The 23,598-nt window shown below is 45.1% G+C and overlaps 6 protein-coding genes across 6 annotated transcripts; 2 read left to right on the forward strand and 4 right to left on the reverse strand.

Moving 5' to 3' along the window:
• The first annotated feature begins 1,077 nt into the window (after positions 1 to 1,077).
• Positions 1,078 to 4,017, forward strand: LOC131879591 (alanine--tRNA ligase, mitochondrial-like). The gene has a single exon (XM_059225950.1). It carries the CDS (start codon positions 1,078 to 1,080, stop codon positions 4,015 to 4,017), a length of 2,940 nt encoding a protein of 979 aa, XP_059081933.1.
• Positions 4,018 to 4,030: 13 nt separating this feature from the next.
• Positions 4,031 to 6,033, reverse strand: LOC131879438 (alpha-2-macroglobulin receptor-associated protein-like). The gene is made up of 3 exons (XM_059225768.1): positions 5,586 to 6,033; positions 5,049 to 5,485; positions 4,031 to 4,417 (listed from the first exon to the last, which is right to left on the reverse strand). The coding sequence occupies exons 1-3, from the start codon at positions 5,885 to 5,887 to the stop codon at positions 4,137 to 4,139; spliced, it is 1,020 nt and encodes a 339-aa protein (XP_059081751.1). The 5' UTR covers positions 5,888 to 6,033; the 3' UTR covers positions 4,031 to 4,136.
• Positions 6,034 to 6,061: 28 nt separating this feature from the next.
• On the reverse strand, positions 6,062 to 10,116 carry LOC131879436 (structural maintenance of chromosomes protein 1A-like). The gene has a single exon (XM_059225766.1). The coding sequence runs from the start codon at positions 9,959 to 9,961 to the stop codon at positions 6,248 to 6,250; it is 3,714 nt and encodes a 1,237-aa protein (XP_059081749.1). The 5' UTR covers positions 9,962 to 10,116; the 3' UTR covers positions 6,062 to 6,247.
• Positions 10,117 to 11,487: 1,371 nt separating this feature from the next.
• Positions 11,488 to 14,447, forward strand: LOC131879072 (G kinase-anchoring protein 1-like). Its single transcript, XM_059225276.1, has 4 exons — positions 11,488 to 12,029; positions 13,535 to 13,885; positions 13,947 to 14,171; positions 14,249 to 14,447. Exons 1-4 carry the CDS (start codon positions 11,670 to 11,672, stop codon positions 14,381 to 14,383), a joined length of 1,071 nt encoding a protein of 356 aa, XP_059081259.1. The 5' UTR covers positions 11,488 to 11,669; the 3' UTR covers positions 14,384 to 14,447.
• On the reverse strand, positions 14,417 to 15,745 carry LOC131879071 (putative uncharacterized protein DDB_G0281733). The gene has a single exon (XM_059225275.1). The coding sequence runs from the start codon at positions 15,707 to 15,709 to the stop codon at positions 14,579 to 14,581; it is 1,131 nt and encodes a 376-aa protein (XP_059081258.1). The 5' UTR covers positions 15,710 to 15,745; the 3' UTR covers positions 14,417 to 14,578.
• A 1,286-nt stretch (positions 15,746 to 17,031) lies between these two features.
• LOC131879593 (uncharacterized) lies at positions 17,032 to 22,239 on the reverse strand. The gene is made up of 8 exons (XM_059225951.1): positions 22,085 to 22,239; positions 21,790 to 22,003; positions 21,135 to 21,275; positions 20,212 to 20,370; positions 19,028 to 19,236; positions 17,856 to 18,093; positions 17,635 to 17,775; positions 17,032 to 17,565 (listed from the first exon to the last, which is right to left on the reverse strand). The coding sequence occupies exons 1-8, from the start codon at positions 22,222 to 22,224 to the stop codon at positions 17,395 to 17,397; spliced, it is 1,413 nt and encodes a 470-aa protein (XP_059081934.1). The 5' UTR covers positions 22,225 to 22,239; the 3' UTR covers positions 17,032 to 17,394.
• Between the last annotated feature and the right edge of the window lie 1,359 nt (positions 22,240 to 23,598).

Raw genomic sequence — 23,598 nt, forward strand, 5'->3', positions numbered from 1 at the left:
TAATTTAAAACAAAATAAATTGTACTGTAGATAAGGTTGCAAAAGCTGCACTCCTATTGAGACATTGAAGTAGTAGCTGTCTGATGATGTCAGCACAAATTTTGGGAGGTCACTGACGTACTTTTTGAAACAGAAGAGGTACCAAAAAACCAGATACAAAACTTTTGCTGTGCTCCTACATGTACTTTTTGTATTTAAGGTAGCAAAAAAAAAATATTTTTTGAAAGAGTAGGTGGGGATCAAATTGTTTATTTGTTGGTTCGTTTTTTTATGGAATTTCTGACCACTAAAGGTAATGTGATCTCTAGTACTAAGTCAATTGGGTGAATCAAAATTGATTTGAATTGGATTAAGCAAAACATGAATCAAATTATAGTTGAATTTGGCAAAAAAAATCTCAGAATTTGATTAGGCAATACTCTTTGCCTTTGTTTTTCATTTGAATTTGCATAGGACCGAAGAGTTTGGATTTAGAGTCAGTCAGATTGAAAAGCATTCCTCAGATTCAGATTACCAAAATTTGGATGTTAGGTTAGGCACAACTTAGTCCGCATGAGCCAGTCAAAGTGACATTATGACCAGTTCATGGATATTGCAATAGAATTCGTCTACTTTTGTGCCTAGCACTCTCAACCATTAATTCCTTGAAATGTTGCCCAAGTAGATGTCAAATCCTGCACTCTGAAAGCCTATTTATCAACGCAATGTCCCACTCATGAATGACGCAACCTTGGGTCTCGATTTCCGAAGAAAATGAGTTAGAGGGTGAATCACGTGGGTGAATGTAATGGTGGCACCGGTGGCACCCATGGTCAAGGGAAGCCACTCATCCCGAGGGAATGAATCATGGAAATTAATAGCCATTACACCATAGGTTGCCATCAGAGATGGCTTTTCTATGTCCAATAACACAGGGTCCAAGCACTAATTTCGAACACATCTATCGATTTCCCAGCATGCCAGAATGTCACGCTGATGGGAAAACAACGTAACCCCAAGGGTCAATCATCGACAATGTTGGCCAGCAAGTCCAAGTCTGATTCGTCTATGAACGCTTGACCACATTAGGCCCCGAGGATGTGGCGCTCGTGTGGGCGCCTTGGTGCGGCTCGGGTGCCCGTGAATGCGGCTCGTCGATGGTCGCACACTTCGGCGGCTCAGACTCGGCGTTCCTTCTTGCGTTTCTTCCAAGAGGGCGACCATGCCATTGTGCCGTCGGCCTCGATTGTGCCGTACCAAGACCCCTCGATTCCGTTTGTTAATGCGGGCATGAACGCCTTCCGAGGTGTGTTCACGGGCGTGGATCCGCCGCCGGCCCCCCGCGTGGCCAATGTGCAAAAATGTATCCGGGTTAGCGGGAAGCACAATGATATACAGGATGTCGGTTCTGACGGGACGCATCATACCTTCTTTGAAATGATGGGCAACTGGTCGTTTGGGGATTATGGGCGGGTGGAGGCGTGTCAATGGGCCTGGACCCTGTTGACCGAGGTGTACGACTTGTCGCCTGATCGGTTGTTCGTCACCTATTTCCAAGGCTGTCCCCAATTGGGTCTGGCTCCGGATTGGGAGACGCGGGACGTTTGGTTGTCATTAGGTCTACGACCCGAACGGGTTTTGCCTTTTGGGCCGCGGGACAACTTCTGGGAAATGGGCGCCACGGGGCCGTGCGGACCGTGTACCGAGATTCATTACGATCATCACGGGCAGGGGGCCCGTGGCGTCAACCAAGGTTTGGCTGATTTGGTCGAGGTCTGGAATATCGTGCTCATCAATCATGTTCGTACTGGGGCGCATCAAATCGAGCCCATTGTCGGATCGACCTTTGTAGACACGGGTCTGGGTTTGGAGCGACTGGTGGCCGTGCTCAATGGCCACACGTCCAACTATGACACGGATCTTTTTCAGCCCATTTTCCACGCCCTCACCGATGTCACCGGAGCGGCGGGATATCAAGGTCGGTTTGGCCCGGGTGCCGAATTAGACACGGCTTACCGCATTATCGCCGATCACATCCGCATGCTCGTGGTGTGTGTGGCGGATGGGGTCTACCCGGATTCCAACCATCGGGTCCGCAATGTGATGCGGCGAATGTTTCGGGCCTCTATGAGACACTTTCAGGGCGACCAGGTGGCCTTAGTAGAGGCGGCGCACGTGGCCAGTCAGATTTTGAGTCAGGCCTATCCGGAAATGGGCCAAATCTCAACCCAGGCCGAAATCATCCTCGATTTCGAACGCGAGCATTACCAACATACGCTCAATCACGCGGAAAATCTCGCACCAAAATTGGTTCAGCGTTGTCCTAAAGCCCAGGCCTTGGAGATCTTTGACGTTCCTCAAATCTATGATTCCGTGGAACACTTCCGAAGACATCACCGGAATGCGGAGGTGATCGACGAAAACATGGCCCGGTTCTGCATTCAAAGCTATGGATTAGATGATCGTCTACTGAATCTCGTTTCCCATGTGACGGGCATACCGTTAAAGCCTGATCTTGTGTGCAGTGAAATCTTGCGAGACATTCACTCGAAAACTAAAACAGATTCCGCAATCTGGCCCTCGAAGAGCTTGTACCAATCCGTGCCTCCGACAGATGATCAACATAAATATACTTATCAGTGCAAAGGTAATGCCTATGGCTTTCCCGTGGTGATATCGCAAGTCCAATCCGTGTTTTCATCCAAGGGCCATCCAGTCCCATCTTTATCGGATGGCGAGGAAGGCATGATTTTGTTGGATCAAACTTGCTTATATTCAACAGCAGGCGGTCAAGCCTCCGATGAAGGGCTTCTGAAGCTCGATCGCAAAGGACGTTTCGAGATATCGCACGTGGAACAAATCCCGGACTCCCCAGGACATCTTGCTCATTTCGGAAAAATGGTGGGTGGCGTCATTACGCCCCATGAGAAAGGCCGGTTGACCTTGAACGCCATACGACGCATCAAATTGATGCAAAATCACACGGGCACCCATCTTTTAAACAGTGTCTTGAACAAGATCTTGCCGTTGACCTGCCAAAAATCCAGTCATATCGGGGACGCTCATTTCAGGTTCGACTTCAGCATCTTCAATGCAACTTTCAACTTGGGCACTATCATTGACATTGAAAAGACCATGAACGAGCTGATCGAGGAGAATCGACCCATTGAGCGTCTCACCCTGAGCAAATCGGAGTTTCAGGACTTGGACAATGTGGTGCAGATTCCCGGGGAGCATTATCCGGATCCTGTATTCGTGGTCCGACTTCCCAATGGTCACACCGAGCCTTGTTGCGGGACTCACTTGGTGAAGACCGGTGATGTTCAGGCCTTTGCCATAGTCGATTCCAGCACACCCGTGTACGGCGTTCGCTCCTTCAAGTGTGTCACGGGCGAAAAGGCTGTGGATACCCGTGAGGCGGGGATTCGACACATTGAGCGCGTGTTCGGAGTCAAGGAAGCCTCGGATAAGATCGATGCCACGGCGGGGGAATCTGTTTTGGCCGGCATGGTCCGGAAATTGAAGAAAGAAAAAGAGAACCTCCGTGGGAATACGACCATTCCGTACTCGGTGCGGATGGAGTTGCTCACCGTGATCGACTTGTCCTTGAATCGAATCCTTCCGTTTTATCGAAAGAATGCCAAAGAGAAGGTGTTGATGGAGTTCGATGAAGTGTTGGCCAATTCCTGTGATTTGCCGTATTTCGTTCATCTGTTCCGAGAACAATCCGATACCACGGTCAATCTCAATGCCATGGTGAAAAAAATCAAGAACAAACCGGTTTTACTTGTGATTCGCAACAACAATTTCTTCAGTTTCAAGGCCTCGATCCCGGATGAACTCGTGTCCGAGACTTTTACTGCCAAGAAATGGTTGGATGTGGTTGTCCAACCGCTTGGATTGGTGGCCAAGGCGCCTCAATTGAAGAAGGAAGATACGTTTTGCGGGGCAAAAGCTCCCATTGTGAATGTAGATTCGGCTGTGGTCGAGGATCGCCTACAATTGGCCATAAGTATGGCGCAAAATGTCACCACGTGACCTGTCTCGGTAGTGGTTTTTGCCTTAAAATAGATCATATTTATTCTGACTGATACGTGGAATGTGTTGTGAAATCTATCACTTATGTGCAGGTAGAAAGGCTTTTGGGGCTACGAAGTTCAGAGTTCGGCGTGTCTGGCCACGATTTTAAGTTCCAAGTCCTTTTGAAGTTGATCGACAGTGTCGAGATGCTTCTTCAGCTTCTTGTCCATAATTTTCCGGCCTTCGGTTTTCTCGCGATCTTCCTGCAAATGGCCGCCATGTCGCTCGTCCACCATCTTGAGCTCGCGCTCTAGAAAATCAAGCTTTTGGATCCGTACCTCAAAATGATGAAGCTCGTTGCGAATCGACTCTAACTCGTCCTTTGAGAAGTCGGCCTCCATCGCCAAGGACCAGAGCGCTATAATAAAAGGAACACTTGTACACTTCTTAAAACATAAACATCTAGCTCTAATGTATTTTTTTTCCAGTTAAGTAGACCTAGACAGGCTTTTAGCCTGAACTTCTCGAGTGCTTTGGCTGTTTGATCATTCAAAAAAATTGATTCATCTTGAGGGGAAAAACAATCTGTTCTAATCAATCCAACAAACTGTTACAAACGAATGAAGCGATGACTTTCTAGACGATGTTATTAGGTTCAATCATTTTACTTATAAACTGTTGAAAGATATGTGTGGAAGGTCGTAAAATGCTAGGATTACGGAACTGGCAAGTGTGTGGTTCTGACGTTATCAACGCGAGTCTTCCTACAACACATGGAATCAATTTTACAAGCAGACCTAGATCCTCGACCTAAAAACACCCTTGTCAATAATCTAGTTTTAGATGTTGATAATCCTCACAGATATGAGCTTCTGCACAATTTGAAGAGCATCGTAAAAGTGATGCTTCATTGAACTAAATCAACGTTTTTGTACGATGCCTATTGAATTGAAACCTAGTTAGGTACGGTATCGGTATTAACCCTTTCATCTCGATGCTCCTTGCATACAAGCACAAAGGCACCCAGGGATACGATGACTTGGCATTACCTTGAACTTTATCCTCTTCAAACTCCTTGGGATGGGTGTTGGTGGCGAGTCTGTGCAACCGATGATAATCCTCTTTGATGCTTCGGGCGTTGTTGACGACTTCATTGTCGTGTCGTTGATGGTTCTTTTCTTCATCCTCGTCATTGAGTTGAATGTGATTCTTCCTTCGATTGAAATCCGAACCCAACTCCTCACGCATCTCCAACAAATCGTGATATTGCTCAACTTTGTCCTGATGATGTTTGAATTCTTGTTTCAACGTGAGCAACTCGTCCTGACTCAATCCGGCCTTTTCGGCCTTTTCCCACAGACGGTTGAGCTTCTTATCCTTGAAATAGCCCATGCCTTTATTGGCCGCCACGCCATCATCCTTGGGAATCACATCCGGATGATAGGACTCCAGACCATAACGCTTTAAAATAGCGCCGAACTTTTTCCTAAAACAAAGTTCAGTTGTGTAATCTCAGAAAAAAACGAAACATTCTGAACAACGTGCAATGACGATAACTATAATAACAATCGATCAATGACTAGTACCTCAAATTAGCTTCAACCATGCCGTCCTTGTCGGAGTTTTCGGTCTTGAGTCGTTTTAAGGTCATCTCTTCCTTGTCTTGGATTTTCAATTCTGAGTAGAGTTTTTCCAACTTCCCCTCCGTGAGCTGCTTCCGAGCTTTCGTCCAGAGTAAATTCAGCTTTTGACGCCGGAAGGGATCGTTCAGGATGCGATAGTTCGAAATTTTCTCGCCGAAAAGGTCTGTACCGTCATCTTGATCTTGGCCATGGATGGTTGAAGTCACCGAAAGTAGAACCAGTATCAACCAAGGAGATGACTTCATTCTTGAGTGTAGCACGTTATTTCATTCAATTCTCTCCGGCGAATCCCATTCACGCTTTTGACACAGGTAAAAGAACCACACAACCAAGAAACAGGGTGGCTGAATGTCTCCGGATCAGCTGGTCGGTCGTCTTCTAAAAAGGATCGCCATATGAACGATTGATACGAATCGCGATTATCGTATGGGAGTATCTGTATTTACAAACTTCTCAAGACATTGGTATCGGCAAATTATTCATGGACTACAAGTATCGAGCGACTTTTCAATATTAACAGAGGCAGTATTATAATTAGTTATAAGAGGTATACACTTGAAATTTATACATGTTTAAGCGAGCCAACGCGACTCTTGTACGAAGGGTTAGGTACTGACGGCCTTGGGATATTTGGACAGATCTAATGTGAGCACCTTGCTCACCAAGCAATCCGCGTTTTCACCCATCCCATTGTCCGGACACACTCCGATCAAACCGTCGGCGTGTGAGTAGAACTCGTCTTTGAGTGAGATCACGATCACGTTCATCCCGGTCCCGGTGCGATTGCTAATGTAGGAGGCCACTTTGCCGATGTTCGTGTTGTCAAGGGCGGCATCGATTTCATCCAGGACGAAGAACGGAGCCGGTTGGTAGGAATGGATGGCGAAGAGTAAGGCCAAGGCCGCAATGGTCTTTTCCCCACCGGACAAGTTGGACATGGGCTGGAAACGCTTCCCAGGGGCCACACAATTGTAGTTGATGCCCTCCAGGTAAGGTTCTTCGGGGTTATCGGGCCCGAGGAAGGCTTGAGCCGATTGATTCTTGGCCAAAGATTTGTAGATCTCGTCGATCGTGTTGGACACGTGTTCGAAGCACTTCATGAACAGGTCATAGCGCTCTTGTTTCAGCCTCTCGAAGGATTGTTTGGCGTTTTTCGCCTTCTTGCGGACCATGTCGAACTCTTTGTTTGTTTCCTCCAACTTCTCACGAGCCTCGTCCAACTTTTGCATGGCTCTCATGTTGGGGGCCTGGATTCGGGTGATTGTGTTCTGGAGTTCGTTGATCTGCTTTTCGAGGCTCTTCTCGACCTTGCGGACATCGTCATTGTCTTCCAACTCGACCAGGCCTTCTTCCAACGATCCGTACTCGATGACGATTTGAGATTCCTTTTCGTAGATGATGTGACTGGGTTGACTGGAAGAGACTTCGATGCTAGGGTCCTCGCTGGCGTCCTCGTCAATCTCGTCCAGGTTGCCCTTCTTCATCGGGATCTGGATGTTGTCCATCTTGCACTGGATCAGAATACTGTGACGATTGGCCTTCTCTTGCTCGACTTGGTTCTCGGACTGGTTGACGGCCTTGTTGGCTTGTTGGAGTTCCTTGGCAATTGCGCCCACTTCGCGTCGAGCAGTGTTCACCTCCTCCTCCATCTTGTCCATTTCACTCTTCAAGAACGACTTGCGGTGCTTTAACTTGTCCACCTCTTTCATGTCCGAATCGATCTCGCCCATTTGTACTTGTTCGGCCTTCTTGGCCGTCTCCAGACTGTCCTCGTCGTCTTGAACGGTTCGCTCGAATTTCTCCATGTTGGCGCGGAGTTGATCTTCGCGTTTCCGTTCATATTCGAGTTGCGTGGTGATTCGGTTGATTTGGTTCTCGAACTCCATTTTCTTCTTGGCCCGATCTTGTTGCGTCTTTAACTCGCGTTCTTCGTACATTCGGATATTGGCCACACCAATGGATTCGCAGAACTTGGCGAAGATGCGATCCTCGACCGTGTTCATCTTGTCCTTGGTGTCTTCGATCTTGGTTTCGCGTTCGCGCATCTCGCCCTCGACCTCCCGGATCTTGGGTCCAAACTGCTCCAGATCTTCCCTCATCTTGTCCATTTGCTTCTGAAGGACCTCGATCTTCTTCTTCGTGTTGTCGCGATCGCTCACCGAGTACTTCAAACGCGTCTTCAGACCACTGATCTGACTCTGAATGGTCTGGATCTCAGACTCTTTCCGAGAGTTCTTCATGGCTTGTCGGAGCTCCTCCGTAAGTTTCTCACGCTTGGATTTCAACGTCGAGACTTGCTTGTCGTCCCAACGCTTGGCTTTCCGGGCCAAATCCACACTTCCACCCGAAATGATGCCGGATTTCTGATAAAAGGTCCCGTCCAAGGCCACTGCGTCGTAGCGTTGATTATCCTCGAGCTCATAGGCCACCTTCATGGCATCATCCGGGGTCTCACACACGAGGGCATTGTTGGTGACGAAGAGCACAGCTCGCCGAATGTCGTTGGGCTCATATCGGAGCACGTCGTACAAGAGCTTGACGCCCTTGGGATGGCTGATGGAGCGCAATCGCTCTTTGAGGGGCTTCGCTTGGATGTAGTCGAGCGGAAGGAACGTCTCGGGCTCTAACATCTGATCCTTGAGGTATTGGATGCATTGTCGAGCCGTGGACTCGGTATCCACAACAATGGCCTCCATGTAGCGACCGAGCTGCTTCGTGATGGCTACGTTGTACTTCTTGTGAATGGGCTGACACAAGTTAATCATGCGATCGTACACCCCGGGGTAAAGTCGTTTGAAGTTCTCCACGATCTCTTGCTTCTTCTTGCGTCGATTCTCTTCGTGTTTGTCAACTCGGGCATCGCCCAATTCAGACGTGGCATCGTCGAGGTCTTGTTGGAGTTGTTGAATCTTGTCTTTGCTGCAGCCCACATCGCCCTGGAGTTCGTTGAAGATCTTCTGTTGCTCTTCCAGTTGCGCCTCCGAGGATCGGATGTGCTCAATCAGTTTCTCCAGACGCTTTTGTGACTCCTCGAGCTCGTGGCCTTTGGTCTTTAATTTGCTCTCGAGCTCGTGTTTCTTCCGGTTCTCCGTGTCCAATTGATCCTGGTCGGATTTGTGCTCGCGATTGATGGAATCCAACTCGGCCATGTAACGAGCCGATTCCTTGCCGGCTTTCTCCTTGAGCTTGTGATACTCCAGGATCTGTTTGTCCTCTAAATGAAGATTCCGGCCTTGGGATTGAGATTCGTTGGCCGTGATCTCGTCATATTCGTCGCGGCGTTTCTCATTGGCCCGCAAATCCGACTCGAGTTCCTGCACATCGGATTGGTGCGATTTATAGGCCTTCTCAGCCTGTTTGAGACTCTTCTTGGCATTATCCAACTTCTTTTGCATGTGCGCCGTCTTCTCCTTGGACTTGATGAAGGCCGGTCGCTTCTTCTGGATCTCGTTCTCCATCTCGCGGATGTCCGAATCGACTTTGGTGAACTCGCGTTGACTCTTGCCAAACTCCTTCTTGACTTCCTTCAACTTGTCCTCGGACTTCTCCTTCCGCTTCTCGATCTTCTGGATATCCTGCTTGGCTTGCTCGGCCGTCTCTTCGGACTCCTTGATGCGTCGCTCATTGTGATACAACTTGAACAATTGCAACTCCACCTGTCGATCGTGGAGATTATCGCGCAACTTCTGGTACTTTTCCGCCTCGGCCTTTTCTTGCTTGGCCTCTTTGCGCTCCATGCCCAAAGTTTTCTTCTTCTGATACGTGAATTGGGTGTTCTCTTCGGCCTCCATCATCTCGCCCTTCAATCGTTCGTACTCTTTCTTCAAGGCGCCCGAACCGGAAATCTCCTCAAACAGGGCGGTCCGTTCCTTGGGGTTCTTCATGGCAATGGACTCCACCGCCCCTTGGAACACCAGAAAGTTCTTGGCATTCACATTGATGCCCAATTTCTCGAGTTCCCTTAAATACACCTGCGAGGAAACGGCCTCGCCATTGATCTTATGATCCGAGGACGAGCCCATAATGGAACGAGTGAATTTCAGCTCGGATCCATCATCATGTTGGAAAATGGCCGACACAAAGGCCCGATTGGCCACGGGGCGACCGATCGAGGCCCCGTGAATCAGCTCCGAGAGCTTCTTGACCCGCAGGGAGTTGGTTTTCTCGCCCATCACGAACGAGATGGCATCCATGAAATTGGATTTGCCCGATCCATTGGGTCCGATCACGGCCACGAACGAGGCCAAAGGACCCAGACGCAAATAGCCCTTGTACGACTTGAAGTTCTCCAATTCGATAAAGGTCAGTTGGACAGGCATGATGGATCAGGATCAGGATACCACACTGGATTCACCCACGCTAGATGATGATGATGATGATGATGATGGGTCCGGATTAGTCCATCATGGCCGGTTCTAAGTGGTGGATGACAGCTTGGTTACTTGGTTAGTTGGGATGTGGACACACAGGCTGGATCCAGAGACTGGCCGCTAGAGGGCCAACTCCACGGAGGCTTGAGAACGGTCTAAGTAAGCGGGAAAGCCGTAGTCAGGGTGACACGAAATGGGGAAGAGGCACCAGAGAGGAGAAAAGCGACGTGGACTGACAAACCCAATGTTTCATTAGGCATTGGAATGAAATTAGTTTCGTGATGGGCCCTCAAAAAGCCATGATTGGACATCTTTAGGCACGAATCTGGCGGGAAAAGCAGGCACAATTGTGGATAAAACGAAGCTTTATGGTCACTTTGTATGGGTCCGCCAGTTGTTGGTCAATCAGCGTGATGTTGATCCTTGAGAAAAAAAGGCCAAATTTGGAGGCTTCAAATTGGAGTTAAGCCAAAGCTCGCCAAAGGCGTGCCATTTTTGACCTTGGAAGGAGCGGATTGGGTTCTCATTGCGTCGCTCTAATCAATAATCAGCAATGTCTCAAAGTTAAAGGTATCGCCATTGACCACATTTTGCAATTGATGTGAATAAAATCATAAAGTTGAATTGACGGCTCAATTTCTATAAATTTTTGCTAACTTGACATAGGTACCACTTTGTAGTTTTGGGGTGGCTGATGATAAATAAGGTAAACTTTTTTAAGTTGTGCTCATTTCACTTTTCTCTGTGACGAATTTGCATCTAGCCCAATCTCGTTTATTTATTTTGGATAAATTATGTCCCCTCTTTCAAAACATACACACATTTTCCAAGTACTGGAAACATTAATTCGTTTTCTTCATTGAGGACCAAATGAAAATGAATGCTAAATGTGTTATGCCGTTTTGGAATAGATCACTACATCTTTTGGATCCCAAACAGTTGAAATTAAACCTGCATCTCTTTTTATTTATAAAAAATGAATAAATCGCATCGACATTTCTAACTGATTGTGTTGTTACTCTTAATTTCAGCCTTCATCATTTACAAAGTTCATAGTTCAATTTATATAACTAACCTTTTTTTAGAACATTTTGTACCTATAGGTCTCTATTTACAAAATGTACATATGGGATTAGAAATGTTCTGAAAATGGAAAATCATCAAAAACGGCCCAAAACATTGGAAGATGAAAAAATTTGATCAAAAATGTGACTTACCCCCCATTGACCCCAGATCTGCCAGCAGTGTTTTCCACGTCCTAACTTTCATCCCCATAGTCTACTCAAATTTAGACTGCTACTCAAGAAACTTAACCACCCAGCCTTCAGAACAAAATGGCTATTTCACATGTGAAATACATAAAAAAAGCCATTAATAGATATGGCTCGGGCATTGAACCGTCTATTATCGTCATCATGTACGACCCACTACACTGGCCCATGACCCCTTGAACACTTGAACACGCAACCTCGTATGGTAAGCTCGCCTCTGAAGTGAGTGGTGTTCCTGTTCCCCATCAAAATACGTCGAATGCGTTCATCCCCCACCGATTCTTCGTGCTTGAATTGATTGAGAAGGCTGCCTACCCCGGCCTCCCATTGCTCCGTCCTCCATTATTACCCATCCGCGCTCTTCAGGTGATCTCAACCGTGTCCAGATGAAGGTATCCAATATGCCCGTGGCTGGACAAGCCTCACGCTTCGCCTTGTTGCCCGATGACGACACCACGGATTGGCAGGCCCCCAAGGCCAAAGGGGCCAAGACCAAGGGGGCCAAGGCTGACGCCCAACATGCGGCCAAGAACGGCAAGCAGAAGTCGCAAAAGAAACAGGTGGATGATTTGCGATCAGCGGCTTTTGGGGTGGGTGGCAAAAAAAATAAGAACAAGGCCAAGAATCCGACCAAAGTCGAGGCTGGGACTGGGTCGACGCCGACGCCGGCCGTTCCCCCCATTGAGGCCAGCCCAGCTCCGACCGAGGCCAGTCCCAGTCCGGAATGGCAAAAGAAAGACCAGCAGGTGAGACCCAAATCGTCCGGCCAAAACTTGAGGTGCAAATGGGTGAGCGTTCTTAGGAAGGAGAGAGACAAGCAGATATCCAAGGAAAAGACCAAAATCCTGGTTAAAAATGAGTGGCTCATGGCAGTCACATAGGACTAGAAGACCATAATAACGACAACATGTCAAAATATGCACAGAAGATTTGCGCTGAGACTCACATTTGAACTCGAAATCAAGAAAATGTTTCAAACCCTACATTCAAGGACTAGCTCGGTTTGCCAACTCGAACTCGTTGTTGTATCAAATTAATAAAGATTGAAAGGTAATATATAGACGAATTATAGCCTTTCATTTTAATAGCATTGGGGTTTACATTCCATGTAGCGGTTAGAAAAGCCCGTGAAAAAACTAAAACCAAAAATATAGAAAAGCGAATTAATGACAAATCAGTCCCACTTAATGAGTGGGGGCGGTAGGAACGGTTTTGAAAGCAACAAAAAGAGCACATTACCGGTAACCGGAACAATCTACGTTTGCTTGAGTCAAGCAAACTCTAATTCCATGATATCATTATTTGATTGTGTTTGTACCTTCAGCAATATTCATTGGACATGTGGGTTGACCATCAAACTAGCCAATTGCTAACATCCCATTATGGTCACGAACTCATCGATTTTGCCGATATTTGTAGGGCTGAGCCTTCTCGGCAAACGGAGCCGGCCATCACATTTTCCAATTTTTTCGATTTGGACGACACCATTGTCCAGTATTAAGTTGGGTTTTTTTTTGTCTTTGGCCGCTGTTAGTACTTAAAGATTGTGTTAAGAAAGGTTGGAGAGAAAGAATCAACTGGGGACCTCTCTTTCACTAGGAAACTGCACTAGCCACATCTCCTTTCCAAAAACGTGAACTTCTCGTGGCATCTGAAGAGAGGGTTTTTGGCCTTGCCTTTTGCGCTTCATTTCAACCACTCAGTTGCAATGTTTCAATTTGCCGCAAAAATGCGGAGAATTATTTGCCCAAAGACAAAATATGTATTCATATAAAAGATAGTCAATGAGCGAATATACCTGTTTAAGGACATAATATTTATAACGTATACTTTGGCCTTCTCTAGACCCTCTCACTTGGAATTATCTTTTGGCTTGGATTGGCCAAAATTCAAATGGACGATCGACCCATAAATGAGCAACCTTCATTCGCAATGATATAGCTGATATGAAATACGTTGTTGAATCGAAGGATTAAACTAGGCCAGGAGCAAGTCTGTTCGTCACTCTCTCTTTGTAGTCTTATATACCGATCTTATCCAATTAAATGTCGTTAAAATGGCTTAAAAGGCTCCAGAGTTCGCTCTTAAATTATTAACTTCCCTTTTCTCATTAGCAATGTTCAAAATGATGACTCTCTCGAAGCGCAATATGTTTCCAGTGATTGGGTTGGCAAATTATGTATATATGCATTCAAAAGAAGAGACCCAAAAGAGCTATATTTAACTCGTGCCATAAATCATTTTCCTGCAGTTTGTGGATGACAAATATGTGAGCGATTTGGAGAAGGCCATGTTAGAATCGAAGCTGACCTTTGCTCAAACGACTCATCCTCCACCCGCCCTGCCCACGCCCATCGAAAACGGCTCGGCCAAGACCAAGAAGCCCGTTGCTCTCAGTTTGGATCAATTCAACAACATGAGTAATGCCCAAATCAAAAGCATGGGTCAGACGGGGTTGGCCTTTCCCGAACCGGTCGTGGCTTCCTTGGACTCTACCCCGAACATCGTTGACGAGGCGTTTCTGGCCACACTTTATGAAGATGCTAAGAAGGTGTTAAAACGGGAGAAACAATTGGAGGCTATCAAAAAGGGCCCGGTTGAGGTAACATCTGAGTATGGAGTTCTTGCTTGGGATGTGTTCCAACGATTGTGATCCGTTGTAGGACCTCTCCCTTGAGCTGCAGTTACAAAAAGACGTCATAAGTCGTTACAAAATAGCTCTGACCATGAAAGAAACGACCATTGCCATGTTACGTCGGGAAAACGAGGATCTCGCCGCCAACATTGGGGCGTTAAGAAACTCCAATCGTGATTTGATGACCCGCCTATCGCAGAGCCAAGTCCGAGATACGGCCGAGCTCATCAAGACCTTGCAAACGGTTGAAAAGGTACATAGAGCTGACAAAAACTAGAATATGTACCAGTAAGGGTTCTTTTTAACGGGGGAACTTGCTAATATTTGCAGGACAAGGCTGATTTGGTCACCGAGGTGACACGATTGCACGAAGAATGTGAGCAAGAAAGGACCAAATCTCACGAATTGGCCAAGGAGCTCCGCAAAGCGCAAACACATCGCACATCTTCTGTGAAGGAATCTTGAATTAATTTTGATTTTCAAATGAAACTAAGGGTATAATCAAAAGTTGACGGAATCCATCAAGGAATTCCATTCCTGTTTTATTCACCAATTGTGTGTATGACAATGTGTGTCTAAATCAAGGTTGAAAAAAGAACTCAGCTCATTTCATTAGATGTAACCTAGCATCTACTTGTTTGAGCGGTGCTGACGAGGTCTTCAAGACACGGTTGGCATGTCTCGACCACGAGTTGAGCGATATTTGTTGTCATCAAAATTCCCCACGTGATACTTCGATACTGAGCGATGATCTCGATTATCGTAGGAATCCGGACGTGAGCCCCTCGAAGGCGGAGTTCTTCGGGATCCAGATCTGCGATTGTGAGTCGAATCTCTCCGTGGTCCCTTGAAATCAGCCGAGCGCTTTTTGTCGAAACCATCCCGAGATGAGGGTTGGATCTCGTAACGGTCGTCATAACTTTGAGTCGAATCGGGTCGACCAAAGCCCCAGTCTCCTTTGAATTTGGACGGGGTCGGACTTGGATTGTTGCGAGAATCATTGGATCCCTCTTGCTCCTCAGTCCTGGATCCACGACGACTGTCATCACCTCTTCGTCGATAATCATCTGCTCGATCTCGAGAATCATCCTTCCTATCTCGGGAATTCCCGCGAGAGTATCCAGAGGATCGAGTTCTTCCTTGGCTGGATCTGTAGCCATCCAATGATCGATTTCGGCTTTTTGATGATTGGTTTCGGTCGCGAGAATCTCTTCGATCGTCATGAGATCCTCGACGATCTCGTGAATCGTGTCTGCTCCTGCTCGAGCTTTCTCGATCCCGTGAATCGTATCGGCTTCTTCCAGAAGCATTCCGATCGCGTGAATCATTTCGATTCCTTCCAGAGCCATCTCGATCACGAGAATTGTGCCTACTTTGGCTGGAAACATGCCGATCGCGTGAATCTACTCGGTGCTTTCCAGAGTCGTTCCGGTCACGGGAATCGTGTCGACTTCTCGCAGAACCATTCCGATCTCGGGAATCGTGTCGACTTCTCCCAGAACCATTCCGGTCTCGGGAATCATGTCGACTTCTCCCAGAACCATTCCGGTCTCGGGAATCATGTCGGCTTCTCCCAGAACCATTCCGGTCTCGGGAATCATATCGGCCTCTTGCAGAACCATTTCGATCACGAGAATCGTGTCGACTTCTCGCAGAGTCATTCCGGTCCCTATAATCAAGTCTAGATCCTTTGCTATCCTCTGATCCATCACGTGCCCGTCCTAGGTCCTCGTTCGGGGCATCAATAGGATCTTCGACGTCAAAGGACTTCTCTCGTCGATCTCTGGACATACTTCTTCCATATCGACTGTCCCTTCGATCATACGAAGCCTATAATCAAGTCTAGATCCTTTGCTATCCTCTGATCCATCACGTGCCCTTCCTAGGTCCTCGTCCGGGGCATCAATAGGATCTTCGACGTCAAAGGACTTCTCTCGTCGATCTCTGGACATACTTCTTCCATATCGACTGTCCCTTCGATCATACGAAGCCTTTGGACTATTTCGACCATCACTGCCCAATGAGGCTCGGCGATTTTTGTCCGCAGATCTCGCATCAGAATCCCGGTCACCGGAGCTGACACGATCTTCCTCTTTTCGATGGCCTACTACTCGCTCCCGTTCTTGTCGTTCATGTTCACGCCTCTTGCTGAAGTACTTGCTATATTGAGAGGTTCGTCCGTGCCCGGGTCGAGACTTGGATCGAGGCTGAGTGGGTACGTATCCCAATGTTCCAGGCTGACGTTTACGAGATCGGTCCTGATCTCGACGACTCATGTTCGACTCTGAAACGTTTTGACGTGGTTGCAAAATCAGTCGTAATATGTTTAACCCATATACCAATACTCACTAGTTCCAGTAGATTGCCTTTCTCTTTGACAGAGGCCAAGTCACTGATTGTAATTAGCTCGACCAAGTCTATTTGTTCATGAAGCGAGTGGAACCTGGTCCCCTCTTGGTCCCTTTAACCCCTCCTTATGAAACGAAATCGATGCATAAAAAAAAAAAAGAGTCCCCGAAAAAGGAATTGAATTGTAGCCAAACGGTGGCTTCGCGTGCGCTCACTCCCCATTATTTGATCTTATCAAAGACCCCTATGGAGCTGTCCTTTAACCTTAATTGCCTGCCCGTCCACGGAATTAGATGACAAGAACGATCGATTTCTAATGTTTACGTCAGAAAGGAGCTCATTATTTCTCGACGTTTATCCCTGTTTACACATATCAATAACAAATTGTTCCTCCTTCGATGAATTTAAAAAGCTATATAATAATTCTGCTTGTCATTGGTCCAATGCGAGTGTTGACAATCCTTGGTGATTTATTGTCTTCTTGAAATCTGTGAAAATGCACTACATGCACATGCTTAGGAGCTCAATGTTGGTTGGCTTAAGCGATCCCATGACAACCGTTTAATCTCGATCGGCAGCTTTCTCATCCTAAATATTTTGAACTTCCTTCAATGTGCGAGAGGTTGATATGTACGTATGTTTATAGGAGCCAAATACTTTGTATCAAGAGCTTTTCAGTGTCTGTTAATTAGCCCAAATATATCCTTTAAGCTTTGGAAAAGAAAAGAAAAGATCGATTGATTATTTGAAATAATGGCCCTCGGTTTTGTCGTTTTTGTTCCGACTGAAATGCAAGTTTTTATTCGTATCCGAAACCCAACCAACATGATCCTTAAGATCTCTTGGTTCCCTTAAATTAAAAAGATTGATGTTCTATATACTCAAATTGAATGCATTATCTAGAAAGGACTAACAAATACACAGGCGAGATTGAATTGTGTTTTAGAATTAGCAGGTAATACAAAGAGATATTTATATATATATCTTAATTAAGTGAATTACATGTTGGGCTCGACAAAGCCGTTTTCTTTGTGGGTGATCTAATACGTTATGTGGCTGATCCTGTTCGTGCATAATTTTGTGACCCATAGTTGTGCGCATCTAATTCATCTGTTCCGTCTCCGTTCTTATTGAGGGCAAGTGGTCACAGTGGGCGTTCCATCACAACGTTGGAAAGTGGGTGCGCCACCAACGTAGTTGCAACACAGGTCCTCGAAATGCTCCTTTTGGGCACCAGTATTCAAGTCGCTGATGATGGGAGTCCACTCACTCTTGCACAAAGAGTAATGATAACCAATCTACAACGAACCAAATCCTACGTAGAATATCTATTTCTCCTTCTACTCCCAGAATTTGACAAAGCTCACCTTGATTCTGTAAGAAGGATCCAGGATTCCGGCGAAGGAAAAGGCGTGCTTGCACAAAATGTTACCAATGGTGTCTCGGCCTTGATCGTTGAAGATGGTCTTGGTGCAACTGTCCAATGGGGTGTTGCTCACCTTGTCCATCTAAAATGAGATCAAACAAGCATCAGTCAAGATAGACCTTCGGGATACTTTGGCAATGATCTAATCACATTAAGACTTACAATCACTGAGCATCGAGCATTGTAGATTCGGTCTTGTTGGCAACGCTCTCCCAATGAGCTCTGACTGAATCTGAAACTTTTGGGTTTAACGTTCTTGAACTCGCCGAAAGTCTCTCTGATCTCCTCGGAATTGGCCACGGCTGGTCTTGACAGCACATCCGGCATGTTGCTCAGCATTCGAATGGGGAATTTTTGGTTGGGCAAGTTCAAAAAGAACACTCCACATTTGTATTGATTGCTAAAGAGATGGGTTCATTCAGTTGGGAATAGTAGGTTATTAAAATACTGTATCAATCCTTCACCTGAATTTGGTCTAGACTATTAGGCGAACATTTTGAACACAATTTTTACTAATGGCATTTTGGTGGTAGAGCTTGAAATGTATTGTTTGGTAAAAGAAGGAGTACATGTTCTACTTCCTGAAAATTGTCCCATTGTTCTTGTGTCTCGTTTTGGTCATGCACGGTGACAAAACAAGATTTACGAGACTCTCGCACGAAACTTGAATATTTCCAGCATTGAAACAGCTTACATTACGGCGATACTTTTTCAACCCAATATAAATAAGATATCATTGATTTCATGATTACTTTTGCAAGTACCAGATATGCCAACTCGTCAATGATTATCCCTGGGTCTTGAAGTCCCAATCCAGGTCTTAGGGTCAATTTTAGTAACCGTAGAGGCTTAATGTGTGTTTTGAGAGCACCTTTAAGCCCTCGAGAATTCAGGCTTGTTACAACAATGAAGTCCAACCCTCTTCTTTCTTGGGCTCCTTCATTGTTTAATTTGCTGCCCTCTAATATCCGTAGGGCTTATGTAGGCGTTGATCCGATAGCAGGATTTAAGTCAAACTTGGATAAATTTTTAGATAACTATCCAAATCAACCCTACATTCAAGGACTGACTAGCTCGGCCTGCCAACTCAAATTCGTTGGTAGACCAAATATCATATAGAGATTGAAAGGTTATTATAACCTGTCATTTTAATAGTACTGGGGATTACATTCGCTCTAGCGGCTAGAAAAGCCCGTGACAAACCAAACCTAACCAGAAAAAGTGTTGGGGGGTCCCATCCCCAGTAGCGTTAAGGAAGTCCGCAAAAAAGAAGAAAAACAAAAATATCCATTTCAGTTACATAAATAGTCCTCAATGGTAAATTTTTGACTCACCCTGCAGCTTCGCATTTGCCTTTATCCCGACGGCAAAAGTTGTCAGCGATACCGGTATCCGGGAACACGCCTGGAACCGTTCCAATGACCGGGAAATCCGAGGCTGAAGCGGGTTGGAAATTTTGTCCCATGGACAAAGCAGGCAGAAGAGCCATAACGGACAAGAACTTGTTCATGGTGATTGTATTTGTGTTATCAACAGAGACGAGCTAGACCGACGAGATCTTCTTTCCTGTAGTTCCAATCGGCAACTGATCGATGTGCAGTCGGCACTAAAACCATTTAAAGCCGATTCACGGTTCGGATCTCAGGGCTCATAGTACAGCACAGAAACGAGCTAGTACAAACTATCTACAAAGGAGTTAGTCGGCTTTGACATTCACCGTGTCTGAATGAACATCCACACAGTCCATACCAGTCAAGTCAAGACGATCGTGATGATCCTTTGGATATGTCTTTGTGTATGTTGGAGATCTTGGGGTGTGCATGTGATTTGAATAATCGATTGTACAAGACCATTGTCCAACCTCGACACAGAGGCGACTTTTCGACCAGCCCAAATGCAATACCTGTGCTCAGATATGACGATGCTATGATCGAGTTAGATGATTCCGAGAAATATTGGTGTGATTATTATAGCTTCAACGACTCGAATGGATTCACAAGAGCGCTTCAGTTACGTGTGAAGTTGGAAAGCCGTAAACGAGACATTGGTTCGAGTGGCATTATGATCGTTATCGCTCAATCTTCTCCATTCAGCGTAGCATTGCTCCAAGCATTGCTTCTATTTACTACGTAGATTTGAAGAAAATCCAATGTCGTTGTTTGGAGCCAAAGGCCTTTCTCCCAACCACCATGACCATTTTGGGGAAAACCATCCAATCAATCAATCCAGTCTTCAAGTGGTGACAAAAGTGGCACCAATTTAAAAATCTGCGACTGTCTACCGAGTCTCTTTCATAAGGGACTTTAAATGTACTTAAGTAGTGTGGATGTCGCTTGTTTTTCGTCTAGGTTCCGTATATTTCTTCGAGCCTTGCAAAAGTGCATCATGAGAAATGACTTCCAAGACGTGCATGCCGTTACTAAACACTCCTGGATATGGATAACATTAACAAGTACTGAAGCAGTGATCATTGAAACATATTCACTGGATTGCCCACAAAGCACACCGGATGTCCTCAATTGCAAGTCTTCTTGAATTCGGATCCATCACAACGAAAGAACCATCCTTTGCCGTTCTCGTATTTGCAGCATAACTCCTCTTTCAAAACCAAGGGTTGACCCTTAGGTTCCAGGGTTTGGGTCCAATTACCGGCACAGGCAGAGTGATAGAACCCGACCTGAGAGCAATAGATATATTAGTTTGATTACTACGAAGTCAGTCAGGGAGTCATTGCTCCACGGGCCAAAGATTGCGTTGATTATCGTGCGAAAAAATCAGTAGTCCAGAGATACAGAAACAATTTCCGGAGTCAAAAGATCAATTGAGGTCTTTGATATTTTTCAGCATTTTGAGACACCGCAAAATACGTCAATTAATCACCCAACATACGTTATGTCTTCAGAAAGTGGTCAACAAATGAATAACGTCAAGACGTTCAATTATAGTCTTGCAAGACATTTCACATTTTGTTGCAATTGAATCAAAACCATTTTCAAGGCACGAAAAATAAAACTAGCGATTGATCGTAAGAATCTTGGACCGAAACAGAAAATGTTACGGAAACTGGAATCAAACGCATTTCAGTCTGAAATCTTGTGACGTTAAAATGGCAATAGATAGTAAAACCTGGATAAAAAACGTCGAGGTTTTCGAAAAGTGCCTACAGATTTAGTAAAAGAATAGACAACCTTCATTACTTACAATGATCATGTGGTTTCGGTTATCAATGAATCTGAGTTCAAGATCTTTTTCAAGTAGACTTTGATAGTTTTTTTTGATTTATGGTTGGACTCAAGTTGTTGGACAATCCGAATTTCGTGTACATTTTTCGTAAAAAATGAACTAAAATCCTTCATTTTTAGAAGGAAACATCCCGGCTTTGCGTTTCATGATAGCCAGTGAAGAATTCTTTTTTGAAAGGCCTGTGTTCATGTAGATTACCTTTTCAAACGAGTGGAAGTGTTGTCCAGGAACATAGAACATGGCTCGTTGGCAAAGCACATCGCCCAGAGTTCGGTCACCTTTCTCATTCAAGATATTCTGATCGCAATTGTCCAATCTGGTATTCGCAACCGCTTCCATCTAAAATATGAAGTAACAAGTTTGGTCAGTGAACAGTTCATCATCCTGGTTCAGAGACAAGTCCAGTGGTTATACCACGGACTTCTAGAGATATGGACTGCAAACGGAAGCAAAAATATCCTATCTCCTAAACCGCTCATCTTATTCCAAATATGCAATCGATACGACCACAAGATCTTGTTGAATAGATGAACTCAGACAAGTTTGAGCCCAAACCTATGCTTAGGGAACTCAGGAGACATGTTCAAAGTCATGTAGTAAACACTACATAAAATTTGAATTTTCGGCCTCCTCTTGGTCAGCTACATAAGCTTTTGACAACATAACTTTGAAACGATCGACTTTGCATGTAAATGATAAAAAATTGACCTACCGTTAATTGAAGAGACCTACGTTGTTTATTTTATTATTTTAATTCGAAAAGTGTCTCAGAGTGGCTATGACCAAGAGCAGGCCGATTTGCCGGGAAGCTCGTTCGCAGTCCATATTTCTAGAAGTCCGTGGTTATACATACCAAGTGGTGGCATTTTTCGTTCGCCATACTATCAGAACATTGGCCATTTTTCACTCGGAAGTTGTGCTTCTTCATGTTGTCAAACGAGGCTTTCAGCTTGGGCGAACTTTGAGCCGAGGCCTTGTTCAAGAAATCTGGCAGAGCACCCAACCAACTCAGTTTGGTATCGGCTCCACTGAGATTGACGAAGAACGATCCGCATTTGAATTGATTTCTAGAAATGAATACCAAAATACCAACCTCGCGAGTGTAATGTACATATAGGTTCACGATCCGAAAGAGGATCGACACTTACTTTTTGGCACGACATTCGTCGCCATTCTTCTCGAGGGGACAAAAACGATCGACCTGGAGGGAGTGATGAAATAGAGAAAACAGAACTAGGAGAACCGTGCTGAGACTGAGAGAAGATTGAATGTGTCTTGTCTTCGCCATTGTGAACTCGGTGACTTCCAAGCCTTGACTGAATGATCTTCCAAGAGATTCATGACAACATATCCTTGTCTGCTTCCTCAAGAATCCGTCGTTTCCAAAGAAGATCCATTGCAATTAAGGACAAGCACAAATTGCCTCATCAATAGCTAAGAGGAAAACCATGTATCAAGCGCTGGGCCAAGCCATGAGTCTCAAATTTGGGCTCATTTATTACCCTTGTGTTGCTTCAGAATCATTGAGCAAACTTTGAAACTTCAACTCCTTCCATATCATTTTATTGTCATGGCCACTGATTCGATTTTTTTTTCGGATAGTTTACCACACTAAAAAGGGAAAATTAGAATCACGCATGTTTCAAAGGGAATAAGACAACAGACGATTATTTTCAAAAGAATACTGTAGAGGAAAGTGCGTAACAAATATCTTTGCAAGATTTCATCATTTCAAATTATTACGACAAATTGTACTATCATAGCATGCAGTTTTATTATTGCCATTTTACGTGGGTGTGTACCAAGTTGTTAGTTTTGAAATCTGAAAACTACTTGTAACAAATCAATAATTTGATTAAACATGACTTCTTCAAATTGTCTTAATGGCAATCGTGATAATCTCGTTTAAAGAATCACATTTTACTTTCTTGAGAGGGATATTTTGAGATGGGCACTAAGTAACTTTAGTAAGGACAGTTGTATGGATAATGTTAACAGAATCATATGTGATGAACACAAGGATCACAAATGGCAAACTCATTTTTGATGAGTAAACTAATGAAATGCCATCTAGTTCGTTAAGGGACTAGTGTTTTCTAACATTATTCTAAAGACGGGTAAAAGAGGCTAAAACTTTGCCATTCCATGACCGAACGAACTGTTCTCTTAATTTCTTTGGAGTGAATTTGAATAAAGAATAAGCGAATAATTCTTGGGAACCTAGCGTATCTTGATGAACGATCGAGCACACGACCAGGTCCTGTTTACGGGACATTGTACAACACAGTAAAATGTCATAAAACAGCCGATGATGGCAATAAGGACAGTAGCTTCACGTCGGGAGAGGTACCATTCTAACAAAATATTCGTCAATTTGAATCACTTTTTGGCAAGATCGACAGACGCGAGGAATCCATAAATAAATGAGTAAACGTTCGGAATAACATTCTATTTCCATTGTGAGACAAGCACTTCTTTGGATCTATAGTTTAATACAATGTTTGTGCATTGTTAATTATTGATTGTCATGGTTAGTGTGGGGCCCATTCTGGGATGCAAAGATGCCGGGACTTTGTTCGAGGCGAATATCCACCAGACAGATAAAGAGAAGTGGGGTGACTTGGGATTGAACCCATGAACCCGAGTATAACTCGATCGCACG

The sequence above is a fragment of the Tigriopus californicus genome, chromosome 4 (assembly GCF_007210705.1).
Source record: "Tigriopus californicus strain San Diego chromosome 4, Tcal_SD_v2.1, whole genome shotgun sequence".
Taxonomy (NCBI): Eukaryota; Metazoa; Arthropoda; class Copepoda; order Harpacticoida; family Harpacticidae; genus Tigriopus; species Tigriopus californicus.

Excerpts from the sequence above, each read along its gene's own strand:
- LOC131879438 (XM_059225768.1), bottom strand. The coding sequence starts at position 5,887 with ATGAAGTCATCTCCTTGGTTGATACTGGTTCTACTTTCGGTGACTTCA. Across the intron at positions 5,486-5,585 it reads ATGGTTGAAGCTAATTTGAG|GAAAAAGTTCGGCGCTATTT; the intron begins GTACTAGTCATT and ends ACTTTGTTTTAG. Across the intron at positions 4,418-5,048 it reads TGAAGAGGATAAAGTTCAAG|CGCTCTGGTCCTTGGCGATG; the intron begins GTAATGCCAAGT and ends CTTTTATTATAG.
- LOC131879593 (XM_059225951.1), bottom strand. The coding sequence starts at position 22,224 with ATGGCGAAGACAAGACACATTCAATCTTCTCTCAGTCTCAGCACGGTT. Across the intron at positions 17,776-17,855 it reads ATGCTCGATGCTCAGTGATT|ATGGACAAGGTGAGCAACAC; the intron begins GTAAGTCTTAAT and ends ATCTCATTTTAG. Across the intron at positions 17,566-17,634 it reads ATCCTTCTTACAGAATCAAG|ATTGGTTATCATTACTCTTT; the intron begins GTGAGCTTTGTC and ends GGTTCGTTGTAG.
- LOC131879436 (XM_059225766.1), bottom strand. The coding sequence starts at position 9,961 with ATGCCTGTCCAACTGACCTTTATCGAATTGGAGAACTTCAAGTCGTAC.
- LOC131879072 (XM_059225276.1), top strand. The coding sequence starts at position 11,670 with ATGAAGGTATCCAATATGCCCGTGGCTGGACAAGCCTCACGCTTCGCC. Across the intron at positions 12,030-13,534 it reads GGCAAAAGAAAGACCAGCAG|TTTGTGGATGACAAATATGT; the intron begins GTGAGACCCAAA and ends ATTTTCCTGCAG. Across the intron at positions 13,886-13,946 it reads TCAAAAAGGGCCCGGTTGAG|GACCTCTCCCTTGAGCTGCA; the intron begins GTAACATCTGAG and ends GATCCGTTGTAG.
- LOC131879591 (XM_059225950.1), top strand. The coding sequence starts at position 1,078 with ATGTGGCGCTCGTGTGGGCGCCTTGGTGCGGCTCGGGTGCCCGTGAAT.
- LOC131879071 (XM_059225275.1), bottom strand. The coding sequence starts at position 15,709 with ATGTCCAGAGATCGACGAGAGAAGTCCTTTGACGTCGAAGATCCTATT.